The sequence below is a fragment of the Chelonia mydas genome, chromosome 1 (assembly GCF_015237465.2).
Source record: "Chelonia mydas isolate rCheMyd1 chromosome 1, rCheMyd1.pri.v2, whole genome shotgun sequence".
NCBI classification, from domain to species: Eukaryota; Metazoa; Chordata; order Testudines; family Cheloniidae; genus Chelonia; species Chelonia mydas.
This window is the reverse complement of record NC_057849.1, coordinates 239,488,683-239,504,517: the sequence shown is the minus strand read 5'-3', so window position 1 is coordinate 239,504,517 and position 15,835 is coordinate 239,488,683. Positions and strand designations below refer to the sequence as shown.

Genomic DNA, 15,835 nt, shown 5'->3' with positions numbered 1-15,835 from the left:
GTGAGGGCAAAAAAACCTAACCAGCTTCAAGACTGAGCTTGATAAATTTATGGAGGGGATGGTATGATGAGACTGCCTACAATGGTATGTAGCCAGTCGGCAACTGCTAGCAGCAAGTATCTCCATCAGCTGGTGATGGGACACTAGATGAGGAGGGCTCTGAGTTACTACAGAGAATTCTTTCCCAGGTGTCTGAATGATGGGTCTTGCCCACATGCTCAGGGTCTAACTGATCACCATATTGCTACAGGAAGGAATTTTCCTCTGGGTCACATTGACGGTGATCCTAGGGGTTTCTCACCTTCCTCTGCAGAATGGGGCATGGGTCACTTGCAGGTTTAATCTAGTGTAAATGGTGGATTCTCTGTAACTTGAAGTCTTTAAATCATGGTTTGAGGATTTCAGTAACTCAGCCAGAGGTTATGGGTCTATAACAGGAGTGAGTGGGCAATGGTCTGGGGCCTGCAATGTGCAGGAGGTCAGACTAGATGATCATGATGGTCCCTTCTGGCCTTAAAGTCTGAGTCATTGAGTCTAAAACCTTCTACCAGGCAGATTAAATGCTAAATTGTACAATCAAAAGTTTACAAATGCAGAAGAATTACATTAGGATTCATGTGCATTTATATCTACCCAATATGCAGTACAAACTGTGGGCAAGCAATCTATTGCTACTGGTACACAACCTTCAGTTTAAGATTTATCTAGTCAGCAAATTTCAACTTAAAATATAGAAAACTATTACAATCACATTTGTGATACTTTGACAATTAAGAGTACGCGATGTGAACACATTAAATGTTATATGTTGCAAAATATTGGTATTCACCATTTTTGCCATAGGAAAACAGCTTCATCATTTTTGGAAAAAAATACTTACCTATGCAAAACTCAGAAAAATCCTCTAATATGTTGTCATTTGGTAGCTTTGACCAATAAACCCCACTTCAAGGCGGGTCATAGTCATAGTCATGCTGCAGTATTTCTAAAACTGCAGAAAATGACACTTGCTCATTTTGAGTACCATTGTTTCATCTCACCGAGAGGTGTATGGCAGCACTTGACAGCTCCACATCATACTTCATCTAAACTTAAGTAAAATAAGCTTTAAAATGATATATGATGTGTGTGTATGTTGGGTGGGTATGTTAAACTCCAAAAATCTGATTATTATTTTTTGGAGAATGGCCACGTGCCTTTGTGGTTATCAGATCTTCATAATTGACAACGCAGTGGCCATAATCCCTTCACCAGCAGGTTTTCTAACACATATGAGTGTTGGGTTTGACAGGGCTGTCACTGAAGCAAAGCTCCATCTCACATGGTGGAGGCAGAATCCCAACTAGATGCTTGTTTCATAGCCATACCCGCCAACGCAGCAGGACTTTCAGCAGTTCTGTTCAATTGAGGGCCTTCCTTGACTTCTCATAGCATGAGTGATTTTAACTTTTATTGATTGATGAAAATTATGCTTACTACTGGTTAATCTTTTTTTTTTTTTTTTTTTAACCTTTTCTGAAGTTCTTGCATTCGCCTCTCCCAAGAAGTGATGACTGGACAGTTTTCCAAGTATCTGTGTGAGAGTTCAGAAAATTGTTTTCTCTATTCAGCACAATAGACAACACAGTTGAAAAATGTCTTGGATGTAGTCTTTGACAGCACCTAAAGCAACCCACTGCTTTCTTAAAGAAAATGGGTCTGTTGTGAAACCATAATTCATTCCCTCTTTATTTTGCAAAAAGGTTTATTAGCTTATGATTTAAGCAAACCATCTGATCCCGCTGGCACAGCACACTATGTCAGGCCCAGTGTTTTTTTGCCTTATAATATGTTTCTGAAGTTAGTTAAACATACTTAAGAAGAGAGGGAAGAGCATCTTCACAAGCAGGCTGGCTAACCTAGTGAGGAGGGCTTTAAACTAGGTTCACCGGGGGAAGGAGACCAAAGCCTTCAGGTAAGTGGGGAAGTGGGATACCGGGAGGAAGCAGGAGCGCGCGAGAGGGCAGATCTCCTGCCTCATACTGAGAAAGAGGAACGATCAGTGAGTTATCTCAAGTGCCTATACACAAATGCAAGAAGCCTGGGAAACAAGCAGGGAGAACTGGAAGTCCTGGCACAGTCAAGGAATTATGATGTGATTGGAATAACAGAGACTTGGTGGGATAGCTCACATGACTGGAGTACTGTCATGGATGGATATAAACTGTTCAGGAAGGACAGGCAGGGCAGAAAAGGTGGGGGAGTTGCACTGTATGTAAGGGAGCAGTATGACTGCTCAGAGCTCAAGTATGAAACTGCAGAAAAACCTGAGTGTCTCTGGATTAAGTTTAGAAGTGTGAGCAACAAGGGTGATGTCGTGGTGGGAGTCTGCTATAGACCACTGGACCAGGGGGATGAAGTGGACGAGGCTTTCTTCCGGCAACTCACGGAAGTTACTAGATCGCAGGCCCTGGTTCTCATGGGAGACTTCAATCACCCTGATATCTGCGGGGAGAGCAATACAGCGGTGCACAGACAATCCAGGAAGTTTTTGGAAAGGGTAGGGGACAATTTCCTGGTGCAAGTGCTGGAGGAACCAACTAGGGGCAGAGCTCTTCTTGACCTGTTGCTCACAAACTGGGAAGAATTAGCAGGGGAAGCTAAAGTGGATGGGAACCTGGGAGGCAGCGACCATGCGATGTTTGAGTTCAGGATCGTGACACAGGGAAGAAAGGAGAGCAGCAGAATACGGACCCTGGGACTTCAGAAAAGCAGATTTTGACTCCCTCAGGGAACTGATGGGCAAGATCCCCTGGGAGAATAAGATGAGGGGGAAAGGAGTCCAGGAGAGCTGGTTGTATTTTAAAGAATCTTTATTGAGCTTACAGGGACAAACCATCCCGATGTGTAGAAAGAATAGTAAATATGGCAGGCGACCTGCTTGGCTTAACAGTGAAATCCTTGCTGATCTTGAACACAAAAAAGAAGCTTACAAGAAGTGGAAGATTGGACAAATGACCAGGGAGGAGTATAAAAATATTGCTCGGGGATGCAGGAGTGAAATCAGGAAGGCCAAATCACACCTGGAGTTGCAGCTAGCAAGAGATATTAAGAGTAACAAGAAGGGTTTCTTCAGGTATGTTGGCAACAAGAAGAAAGTTAAGGAAAGTGTGGGCCCCTTACTGAATGAGGGAGGCAACCTAGTGACAGAGGATGTGGAAAAAGTTAATGTACTCAATGCTTTTTTTGCCTCTGTCTTCATGAACAAGGTCAGCTCCCAGACAACTGCACTGGGCAGCACAGAATGGGGAGGAGGTGGCCAGCCCTCTGTGGAGAAAGAAGTGGTTCAGGACTATTTAGAAAAGCTGGACAAGCACAAGTCCATGGGGCCGGATGCGCTGCATCCGAGAGTGCTAAAGGAGTTGGCGGATGTGATTGCAGAGCCATTGGCCATTATCTTTGAAAACTCATGGCGATCCGGGGAAGTCCCGGACGACTGGAAAAAGGCTAATGTAGTGCCCATCTTTAAAAAAGGGAAGGAGGAGGATCCTGGGAATTATAGGCCAGTCAGCCTCACCTCAGTCCCTGGAAAAATCATGGAGCAGGTCCTCAAGGAATCAATTCTGAAGCACTTAGAGGAGAGGAAAGTGATCAGGAACAGTCAGCATGGATTCACCAAGGGCAAATCATGCCTGACTAATCTAATTGCCTTCTATGACGAGATAACTGGCTCTGTGGATGAGGGGAAAGCGGTGGACGTGTTGTTCCTTGACTTTAGCAAAGCTTTTGACACGGTCTCCCACAGTATTCTTGCCAGCAAGTTAAGGAAGTATGGGCTGGATGAATGGACTATAAGGTGGATAGAAAGTTGGCTAGATTGTCAGGCTCAACGGGTAGTGATCAATGGCTCCGTGTCTAGTTGGCAGCCGGTATCAAGTAGAGTGCCCCAAGGGTCAGTCCTCGGGCTGGTTTCGTTCAATATCTTCATAAATGATCTGGAGGGTGGTATGGATTGCACCCTCAGCAAGTTTGCAGGTGACACTAAACTGGGAGGAGAGGTAGATACGCTGAAGGGTAGGGATAGGATACAGAGGGACCTAGATAAATTGGAGGATTGGGCCAAAAGAAATCTGATGAGGTTCAACAAGGACAAATGCAGAGTCCTGCACTTAGGACGGAAGAACCCCGTGCACCGCTACAGACTAGGGACCGAATGGCTCGGCAGCAGTTCTGCAGAAAAGGACCTAGGGGTTACAGTGGACGAGAAGCTGGATATGAGTCAACAGTGTGCCCTTGTTGCCAAGAAGGCCAATGGGATTTTGGGATGTATAGGTAGGGGCATTGCCAGCAGATCGAGGGACGTGATCGTTCCCCTGTATTCAGCATTGGTGAGGCCTCATCTGGAGTACTGTGTGCAGTTTTGGGCCCCACACTACAAGAAGGATGTGGAAAAATTGGAAAGAGTCCAGCGGAGGGCAACAAAAATGATTAGGAGGCTGGAACAAATGACTTATGAGGAGAGGCTGAGGGAACTGGGATTGTTTAGTCTGCGGAAGAGAAGAATGAGGCGGGATTTGATAGCTGCTTTCAACTACCTGAAAGGGGGTTCCAAAGAGGATGGATCTAGACTGTTCTCAGTGGTAGCAGATGACAGAACAAGGAGTAATGGTCTCAAGTTGCAGTGGGGGAGGTTTAGGTTGGATATTAGGAACAACTTTTTCACTAGGAGGGTGGTGAAACACTGGAATGCGTTACCTAGGGAGGTGGTGGAATCTTCTTCCTCAGAAGTTTTTAAGGTCAGGCTTGACAAAGCCCTGGCTGGGATGATTTAGTTGGGGATTGGTCCTGCTTTGAGCAGGGGGTTGGACTAGATGACCTCCTGAGGTCCCTTCCAACCCTGATATTCTATGATTCTAAGTCCCAGCCTCGGCCTGTGCTTTTTCCATGTCCTAACATCTGCTCTTGGAAAGCTTTCTGGGTCCCAAGTAAGTTTACGTGATCCAGGATTCTTTCCTTTCCCTCTGACTGTCTCCCATGCCCTCTCATCAGTTCAATTCAGTGACAAGTAATGGCAGAAATGTATAGTGCCTATTTAATCTCAATTCTGTTAAAAAAAAAAAAAAAAAAAAAAAAAAATCCGGGGGAGTGGGGCAGCAGATCTGAAAGGACTAGAAGAGCATTCTCTGAGAGATATGAGAGAATGACAGGTGGTGAGGAAGTTACTCTTTTCTTCCCTGGCAAATTCTTATCTCACTGCTGACTTCTGATTTGAAGTCCTTTTTGATTTAATGTGAGTTTTCTATTGTAAGTCAGAAGTGAAGGTTTATAACATCTTTTTTGTCTTGTGTCCCATGATGCTTTTCACATTAATCATATGGAAAAAGTGTATTGCTCAATGTGATCAAATTCAGTCACTGAAAATATACCATGTCAGCCTGGAATTTTGGAAAATAAAAACTGTGCTGGATTTGCACAATGCTAATGCTAAGATTGTTGCTAATAGAGGGTACCTACCATCTGTATTCTCCCAAATTCCAGTTCTTCTTATCCTGTCAATAGCATTTGAAATGAATATTGAACATTGACGTCTGTCCCATTGTCCTTTAAATCAAAAACTGAATTCTTTCCTTTTAAAGCAGCAAGATGATAAACCTGGCTCTTTTTAAGGATGCAATATTGCATATTAAAATTTAACTTCTCATGACGTGAAAAGCACTGTATCTGTGCTGTCCTGGCAATATACTACAATGCAGGGATCTGAATTCAGGGCTCAAGCTCAGTCCCGTGCTCATGAGACGGCAGGATCTAAAAGCTGCGTGGACACCTCATCTGAGAAGGGAATGGCATATCTCATTTTCAAATTACCTCTGAGACCTTTGGGTGTATGTCAATAGTCTAAAGAAGGAGCAAGATCTAGTCTTCAGCTAAATGGAGAAAGTTACCCCAATGCAAATTTGAGGGTAGATGTAAATGAAGCAAAAGAAAAATAACAAGACTTCAGGAGAATCTTAGACAACCTGGAGGAAGGCAAATAGGACTCCATGAATAAGAAAGTGGGGATGACTGAGAAAGCCAGTCCAACTTCAGTGAAGAAAAATGTCTGTTTAGAAGTGAGGAAGACCCGTATAAACCTTGCTATATCCTGAGTTCATACCAAGTTCCTCAAAGTCCATGCTGTAAATATGCAGTATGCTGAATTGTCAGGTGGCTAAATTACATTAGTCAAGTACAGTTCTCCTAGCATTAATGTAAAAAAAATCTTTTGATGATGGATGTATATCACTGGCATAATTCTGAACATCAAATTTATCTTCAACATTTCCTGTTACATAAGTAACTGTATGAGATCTTATGGAAAAAAATCAAAAGTAGCATTAATTATGAATAAATAAATAAAATGAGACACACAAGTTGCCTACAATCAATGCTCCTGTGCCACTCGCTCCAGCACTGGCTCCTGGGATATGCAAGGACTTGGGTGCAGCAAAATTCATGAGTCACCATCTCACTAATATTGTTCTTTCCTGTTTAAGTTTAGTTGAAATATTCCCAATGAAATACCAGAATGTGCATAATTGTGTGTATCTGAGAGAGTAGTATTATAAATGTATTCATCACTGTTTGTCACAGTTGTATTCTTTTCTAAGAAAAAGCTGAACATAAAATCACGGAGTGACTATCACTTCTCTTTCTGCACAATGAGAGATGGTGACAGCTCAGTGAACTAGTTCATTAGCACATTATAGTGGCCAGCTGTTTTCCACCTGCCTGAGACATTAGGAGACCTAATTTTCTGTTTGCTTTTCATGAATACAGTAATTTAGCAAAAACATACAATTAAGGGAATTGCCAAATGGAATAGTTCAAAAAGATTAGCAAACTGCGATAATGGAAAGAATTCAATCCTTTCTGGTTACAGAGTTTAGATCTTACTACTCTGCATGAGGAGCCTGGGCCCAGATACCAGCTGCTGGCATCAGTGTACCCTGTTAATAACCCAGATTCGTCATGGATGCTGCAGGCCTACATCAAGCCAGTCCTTGGTGTTAGTTTTGCAGACTTGTAATATGACTAGGAATGGATTGGTGGATGCTGAAAACCTTCTCCCCCTAATTAGGGAAAGGTTTGTTGCCACAAAGATTACATCTTGGCAAGTAGAAGACTGACATAAGCCCTTGTGCTTGTTGAAGTTGGCTATGCACTTGTTTAGTTGAGGTTACTTTTTGTTACTAAAAAGATGGTTTTGTGGTTGGCACACACCCTTTCCCCCTCCCCCAATTAAAAACAAAATGTTTACCCAGATAATTCTGATTGTGGAACCATCCAAAGGAAATGGAAATGTCTGATATGCTATACACCTTGGCTTCCCTTTTTGGGCCTGCTTTTCCCTTTTTCTAGACGTTATCTTCAGTTTCCTTGCTGATGTTTCTTTCTGCTTTTCACCACTACTTACACACTTTTTATTTGCATTTTTTTTAACCACGCTACTTTTTCCATTCTATGGAATTTTTCTCTGTCCAGTTTCAAGACAGACAGAGCATCTGATCTGTTTTGCACAAAAATAATACTCTACCTCAGACAGGAAAAGTCTGGTTTGGATGAATAAAACTGGCTATTTTATGTATGTTAACCAGTTTACAGTGAGTTTCATTTTAACTTTGTGTCACTTAAGGTCTCTTTCATTTTTGTGATCTGGGAGAACTCATTTCTGCACATCTTGAGCTAAGAACTGCAGTTTTTATTTGGAAATCAGGTTTATAATATAATGGTTAAGCTCTATGGTGAAAAATGAAACCTTTATCTTTAGAACTAAAATGTTTCTTGAGAATAAATGGTAAAAAAATGGAAATATTTTTTGCACTCAAATACGTATGACTAGAGAGAGATGTGCTATACCCTAGCCAAATGGGTCTACCTACATGTATGCATACTGAATTTTCTAGAAACCAGGTTGCTGTTCTTCATACAGTATATCTTTCAGTGCTTGCCTAGTCAGTATCAAGTCTGAATCACCCTTGTAAAGAGATGTTGGTGGGAGCTGAGTTTAATGTAACATTAGGAATTTATTTAAGGGGTGGAGAGGAGGTGTGGTCACTAGTTCAGTGTAATGCAGTTTTTTCAGGTTTAACCCAGAAAATATTGTTTACCTATAGGCAATATTAAGATCTGTATTCTTCCCATTGGAGACACATTTTAAAACACTCGTGTCACTCCTTGCTGAGCCCTCCCTGAGGAGTTGGTTATGACTGGGGGGTTGTTTAGGGCACGCTAAATTGAAGAGTCTGGGTGCAAGAAATCTTCATGCCTCCTGAGATTATTGCAAAATTATTAAAATAATATCTGGTAATGTTTCTGTGTTAGAATACATTAGTACTTGAATGTTTAGTTGTGTTTTAACACCTGTTAATTAACACAATTGTAAATTCTAGCTAAGGTCGGACCCAAACATTTTTTCTAGTGCAGCTGTGGGTAAAACATGACTAGGAAGGAGATCTGTGTAATGTTTACACAAAAATTTACTATCATGTTAGTTCTGAATTTGAATCATTCCCACACCGTCAGACATCACATACGGCAAGAACAAGCCTCCACCATCCTTGTCTATCCTGGGCTGATTTTCGCATATCCTCTTTGTTGTTAAGTCCCATAAGTTAGCCCTCTCTAATGACTGTTTGATGGAGGGGTTCTTTCATTTGGCCCCATTTATGTGTTCCTCCAGCTGCACAGTGGCACTCCTGCCAGACTGTCTAGCTTCATTCTTAATGCACATCCCACATATTTCTGTCTTCTTTTCCAGGTAACTTTGGAGGTGAGAATTTACTGAATTCCCTGAAAAACCTTGGCATTTATAAAATTAATTCCATTTAATACCTGGTATTTTCCTCAGACGTTTGCTTCTGAAGGCATTTAGACATCTTTCTTTTCCTTTGGTGGGATTTCCAGCTTTCACATATATATGTTAAGGCAGAAATAATATTTGAGTTGAAGATTTGTAGTTTGGTCTTTAAATTGTAGATTTTCAATGACCAAATTGTGTGAATCGACATCTGCTAATTAATGTGTTAAAACATAATTAAGCTGGGCCTACATTTGACTTTTTATGTATGCAGATCATACTTGCACCTTCTTTCCCTCCCTTTCTCTCCCTTATATGCAGTATACTGTACACATGTATTTACATGCCTGTTGCAGACTCTTGGCTCTAATCTCAGTTGTGATGTCCAGTAAATTTCTATTCATCATGTTGTATTGTTTTTCTGTTTTTCCTCTTCTCCTCCCCCTTACCTCCCACCTCAAAAAATAAACCAAAACAAAAAACTCTTAGGTAGAGGAGCTGATGATGGCCATGGAGAAAGTGAAGCAAGAACTGGAGTCCATGAAAGCAAAGCTGTCCTCTACCCAGCAGTCTTTAGCTGAGAAGGAGACCCATTTAACCAACCTACGAGCAGAGAGGAGGAAACATTTGGAGGAGGTTCTGGAGATGAAGTGAGTATTTATTTCCATTCCTTATGCCTGCACTCTATTGACATCCCCTCACTTCTCCTTTTACCTCTGCTTTTGGTGATCTAAAGACAGCTACTAAATTGCACTTCTCTACAGAGAATTACCATTATCTGTGTTCTCACTCAAAGCTTCAAAGGAACCATCTGACCGGGAGCTGTGTACATGACTTAGGACTAAATTGAGTATTTTCCACTTGGAATGAAATATATATTTTTCCTCCCTTGTCATCCATTTTCTTCCTATACATTGGTGATATTATTTGCATTAGTGCCCAAAGGCCCTAAATCAGAATCATGGCCGCATTGTCTTATGTGCTATATGAATTCTCAGTAAGACATGGGCCCTACTTTGAAGAGCATACAGTCTAACTTAAGGCAAGGCACCAGTAAGTGTAGCAATCAGTAGAAGGGAAGGAAAGACAAGGATAAAAGTAAGTACCAAAGTAACAGTAATCTCCTGAATCAAAGCACAGCTGCTGTATTGCCAGATGAAGATTTTTTCAAGATCATGTGACTGGTTCATTGGCACTGCTGAAACCTAACTGAAGTTGAGTTTGAACTTGTGTATATTTTTCACTGCCACCCCTCACACAAGGAGTCTTCAATATGGCCAAGCATTGAAGTGTTGGGGAAAGGTGAGCGATTAGATTTCTAAGACTTAAATACTTCCTAAATTTTGACCTCCCTTACAGATAAATGGTTATTTAGGGAGGCATGAATCCATTTAGCGCAATGACGGATAGCACTGCCAGCAGTTCATTAAAAACACTTTCAATTGTTTAACCAGCCCTGAAGAGAAGGAATATTTTTATTGGCAGGACTTGCAGTGGTTCCTCCACTGTGGTTTTTTGAGCCATTATTTATTTAGTTAACTTTTCTGTGTTAACCTCTTTCCTTTTTGAAAAAAGAAAAGAAATTATAGAAAAACAGCTCTTACAAAATGGAAAGAGAGGTGGCTCGAGTCTTGAAGCTCTAACTTAAGAGCCCACACTCCCTGTCTTCATATTCAGCTACCTAATACAATCTGACCTAGATCTGGCACTAGGACACTGCAAGACTGCAGTGCTTAAAAAACATACTTTTTATTTTAATAAAACATTTATTGACTTATAAATTTCACTGCTTTGAGAGTTGATGCATTGGGGGATGGGAGGAATAGCTCTTAAGTTGATGTGGGAATCCAAAGCAACTTGAGATACATCCCATATCCAATCTTCTGGCAGCACTCTCTCCTGCCAAATTGCTGCGCCAAACCTTCTCGTTAAAATATATACAATACTCAGTATATCCTGAAATGTTCTTGGAATTGGGTAGCTGTAGTACATTTAACATACCACTCACTTCTTTTAAATGATGACCTATCTTAACTAGTTAGTTATTGTTGGAAAGTTATTGCACAGAGTGAAAGTGAGTCTTATGAACCAAATAAACTGGTAGATCCATTGTGACCTAAGAAGGGAGGAGAGGGGTAGAGAGAAAATTAATGCTGTCAACACATGGACAGAGAGATGGAAAAAGCATTAAAATTGTACATTGAAGTAGTTGAACATGCTGTAGACTTCTTTAGTGTTCCTTAAAGTTCTGTAAAGCTGACAAAGTCATCTAAACCTCAGTATGTTAGAATGCACCCTTACGATAAGCCTCTTTGTTACGGACAAGTCTCTACTGTTGTCTCCCAATCCATAAAATAGTACTTTACATTTATAAGAAAGAATTGCAGTTTACCCTTTCCTGTTCAACCTTCACAATCCACTGCTTTTGAAGAAAAAGAGTGTGACTGCTGAAAACTGAGAATGGAAAATTTAAAAATACTTCTCAGATAAACTAGAGGGTGTACTGCAGTTTGTAACTCATCTCTTTTGGCTTGAATGGTTGAAGCAAGGCCACCTTTATTTTTAATTGCCATATTTTCTGAAGGGTTTTCTTGTTTGATATTGTAGTGAATGTGCTACAGAAGTTTTGGAGTGTTTGTTCTATCCCCTCAAGTCAGAGGTATAACTCATCCATAAAAATGTGCTCAGGACTAGACTGATGCATGAAATGTGAGACTAGAATCAGTTATTTTTAAATAGCTTTTGAAAAAGACTCTCTTCCGCTGTTTTCAAGCTATGCCAAGAGTATTTTTAAATGTAATGCTTCAGTATAGAATTTGTACTTCCTCAACTCAACTTTTATTGAGTAAATAGGAAGTTTTATACTATAATCCACCTGGTTTTGGTATTCTTAAGCACAAGCTATAGTTGTTTGCTGATTGTACAAGAATTCATTAAGGGATCTAAGTATGGATTTGAGTATGTGTGCCTCATACAGATGACTTAAACGCTAACTTTTGGCTATAGCGACAACCTTCAAAGTGGAAAAGATAAGTATGTTAGACAGTCTGTTACAGAGATAATATGCATTTACAAAATTGTTACTGAAAGTAGAATTTTTTTTTTATTCAATGGACTATAGTAGTTTTGAGTGAGTCATTCTACACTATTGAGGGAATAATACAGTATGCTTATTAGAATACACCTCTACCACAATATGAACTGCTGCAAAGGTGGAATTCTCGTCTCTAGAGAAAATGATTCTCTCATATACCCTTGTTCATCTGACTCTGGGATTTACATTTTGTTTTTACTCATTATAGAGGAAGCTGGTAGGGATTCCTATATTTAGGTTGCCTAACATTTTCCATTATAAAAAGTACTAGTGACCTTTTTGAGAAACTCTGACACCTCCAGTGTTTGCAGCAGGTCTTTAAAAATTGGCAGGGAGAAAGCCTTTGGGCCAGTGAAATGCCAATTTTTTGTCCTATTAAATTCTGTTCAGTCTTGGGTTATAAATTGTTGAAGATTGCAATTTCCCTTCTGTTCTGTGCATTGTCATCAATATTTTGGCAACATGCAAAAATAACTGAACACAAACAGTCTAATCTGAGGCTGGGCCCATGCCAGTGCCAAAGCAGCAGCACTGAGAAACCTGGTAACAGACAGCCATACTGCTGATGGAACAGCATTGGGACGTCGGGGGGAAAAGAAATCAGACTAGGCTCCCCTGGATTCAGCAAAAGGTCCCATTAGCCTCTCTTGCCCCATTCTCTGGGGGATTATATGGGGCAGGAGTTTCCCTCCACATACATACATCCCTACTGGAGGAAAGAGAGCCAAGGCAAGAGTTTCCTTCCTGCTGCCCTTCCAGATTCAGAACATGGCCTCAGCAGCCCATCTCCCACCCCATCCCACAAGATAACAGCTTTCTGCTGTAGGCGGTTAATGTATATAGTCCCGTAACTCAAGTGATGTAAAACTCTGTGATACAATGCCAAAGTTTCTTATTTCAGGCCCTGATGATTATAATGGTTAATGGGGCAGTTGTTACAGCTGCACGTAATAGAACATGTTTTTACATTTTTCTTTAAAAAAATAAAAAAAACCCACACAGCTAACAACCACCTAGGGCATTATATACAAAATCTGTTCTGAAAGGACATCTTTTAGATCATAAAATCAAACACTCAAAAGTTCGGAAATGCCATTATTTAGGTTGCTCATGCAACCTTAGTTCAACCCCCTTGTGTGTATGCATTATGATATTATCTTTAATTACACCAAATACATACTTTTTTTCCACAAAAAGAACAGGAGTACTTGTCACCTTAGAGACTAACAAATTTATTAGAGCATAAGCTTTCGTGGGCTACAGCCCACTTTGTCGGATGCATAGAATGGAACATATAGTTAGATAGATAGATAGATACACACACACACACACATACAGATAAGTTGGAAGTTACCATACAAACTGTGAGAGGCTAATTAGATAAGTATCCTCACACCTTCTTGTCAACTGTCTAAATGGGCCATCTTGATTATCACTACAAAAGTTTTTTTCTCCTGCTGATAATAGCTCATCTTAACTAATTAGCCTCTCACAGTTTGTATGGTAACTTCCAACTTATCTGTGTGTGTGTGTGTATATATATATATATATATATATATATCTTACTATATGTTCCATTCTATGCATCCGATGAAGTGAGCTGTAGCTCACGAAAGCTTATGCTCAAATAAATGTGTTAGTCTCTAAGGTGCCACAAGTACTCCTTTTCTTTTTGCAGATACAGACTAACACGGCTGCTACTCTGAAACCTGTCATAATGCAGGTGAATGCACATGAGAGGACTTTCTTCTAGCCCTGCTGCAGAATTCCTGTGTGATGCTATGCAAGTCACTTAAACCAAAAATTTTGGCAGATGGCCACTAATTGTATGTGCTCATTTTCTAAGTACCCAATTTGAGACACCTGGGACCTGATTTGCAGAAGTGCTGAGCACTCACAACTGACACAAAAGTCAGTGGGAACTGTGTGTGCTCAGTATTTCTGTCAGTAAGGCAGTGTTGTCTGGAGGTCTGAGCATAGGGCTGGGAGTCAAGAAGGTCCTGAGTTCTAATTCTGGCGCTCTTACTGATTCATTGTGTAGCATCAGGCAAGTCTCTTGCCTCAGTTTCCCCATTTGAATATTATGATGATAATGATTTCTTATCTCACTGTGGAGATAAATTCGTTAATATTTATGAGGCACTCTCACACTATAGATGACAAATGCTCTAGAAAAGAAATGAATAATTCTGTATTCACTGCAGCGTTTGGGTGGCATGGAGTAAATAAAGGTAGGTTCCACACAGAATAATGAGCCTCAAAGAAATATTGAACAGCAGCCTCATTACCCAAGCACTGTCCAGCCTGTCCACTGAATGAGGCAGGGGTCCTATGGAAAAATATGATATAATTCTGTAATTAAGGATATGATTCTGTCACGGAGGTCACAGATTCCGTGATTTTCCAGGATCACCGTGACTTCTGGGGCAGGGCTGAAGCAGCTGTCACCCCTGGGGCTGCCAGAGCAGCGGCCCCCAGAACAGCTGACTGGTGGCCAGGCCGAGGGCCGTGGAATAGTAGCCGCGGGAACAGCTGGCTGGCGGTCATCCCCAGGCCCGCCAGAACAGTGTTCCCCGGAACAGCTGGCCAGCTGCCAGCCCTGGGGCCGCTAGAGTGGAGGCAGAACAGCCAGAGCAGCAGTCCCCAGCCAGTTGGTGCAGCAGCTGGGGTTGGGTCAGCCTGTCTGGGCCTAGAGCAGCAGCAATCAGGAGCAGTGGCAGGGCTGGAGCAGCTGCAAGCCTTGGCACCACACTGTTTGCTCCTCTTCCCCCCTCCGCCCCCAGGGTATTTTTTGTAAAAGTCAGGGACAGGTCATAGGCTTTTTTTTTTTTTTTTTTTTTTTTTGGGAATTTTTGTTTATTCCCATGACCTGTCCCTGACTTTTACTAAAAATACCAGTGACAGAATCTTAACCTTAATCATAATGCATATGCCCAAGGGAGCAGAATTAAGGTCGTATAGGAAGGCTAAATTCTAGCATTTCTTAACTTTCAAGTGGTTGACTGCAACTTAAATGTTCTTCTTCGAGTGCTTGCACATGTCCATTCCACTGTAGGTGTGTATGTGCCCCAAGCACAGTCTCTGGAAATTTTTCCCTCAGTGGTACCTATCGGGTCAGTTCTGGCACCCTGGGGTGCTGTATGCTCATAGCACCGGAATAAAGGGCTCAGTTCCTTCTTACCATCCATGATGGTCACTAGAACTGCTGTCCTTGCTGCGGCAAACTGTTCTCAGTGGTCTTCATTGTTCTTCATTCCTTCATATTGTGTATAGTTGCAGTGTAAATAGGTATTTCTTTAGTTAGATAAGTTTAACTTAACTTGGCACTTCTCTGTCAGTTAGCAGAGTTTTGTCCATTTCCAGTGCCGAGGCATGCCTTGGTCTCCGGGCTTCAAGCCCTATGCCTCCTGCAACAAGGCTCAGTCTTTGAGTAACCTGCACTCTCGTTGCCTAAAGTGTTTAGGTGAGGCTCACATAGGGGATCACTGTCAGATCTGCCACAAGTTTAAGAGGACCAAGAGGCAAGGTTAAAGTTCCTATTGATGGAAGCGGCACTCAGATCTTCCTCCGAACCGAGCAGGTCGAACTCAGCACTGATTACCTCAGGGTTGGTGCAAAGCACTTCTCTCGCCGTGCAGGAGTCCCGGCACCATTCACCATCCCCGGTGCCAAGAAAGAAGCATAAGAAGCAGCTGGCAGAGCAGAGTGCTACTTAAGTCAAGCAACTCTTCTGCCTTGTCATCACAGGCGGCCCCATTGATCCTGGTCTGTTCTCGGGCACAGTTGAGTCTGGTCCCGGATGAGCCATCAGCACCAGAGTGACAGCTCAGCACCAGCGCTTTCACAGTGCCATCCACTCCAGAGGCGTTTGCCGTGGACAGAGACCTGCTGGCATTCTCAGTACCCCTGTTACTGGCAGTACAAGA

At 41.7% G+C, this 15,835-nt stretch overlaps 1 protein-coding gene across 18 annotated transcripts in view; it reads left to right on the top strand.

Moving 5' to 3' along the window:
- ERC1 (ELKS/RAB6-interacting/CAST family member 1) overlaps window positions 1–15,835 on the top strand; it is a 551,656-nt gene that overhangs the window by 342,822 nt on the left and 192,999 nt on the right. For all 18 annotated transcript variants that reach the window (XM_043540362.1, XM_043540357.1, XM_037877967.2 and 15 more), the window contains one exon: window positions 9,305–9,465. In XM_043540362.1, coding sequence (XP_043396297.1) covers window positions 9,305–9,465 — 161 coding nt within the window. The remainder of the gene's footprint in view (window positions 1–9,304; window positions 9,466–15,835) is intronic.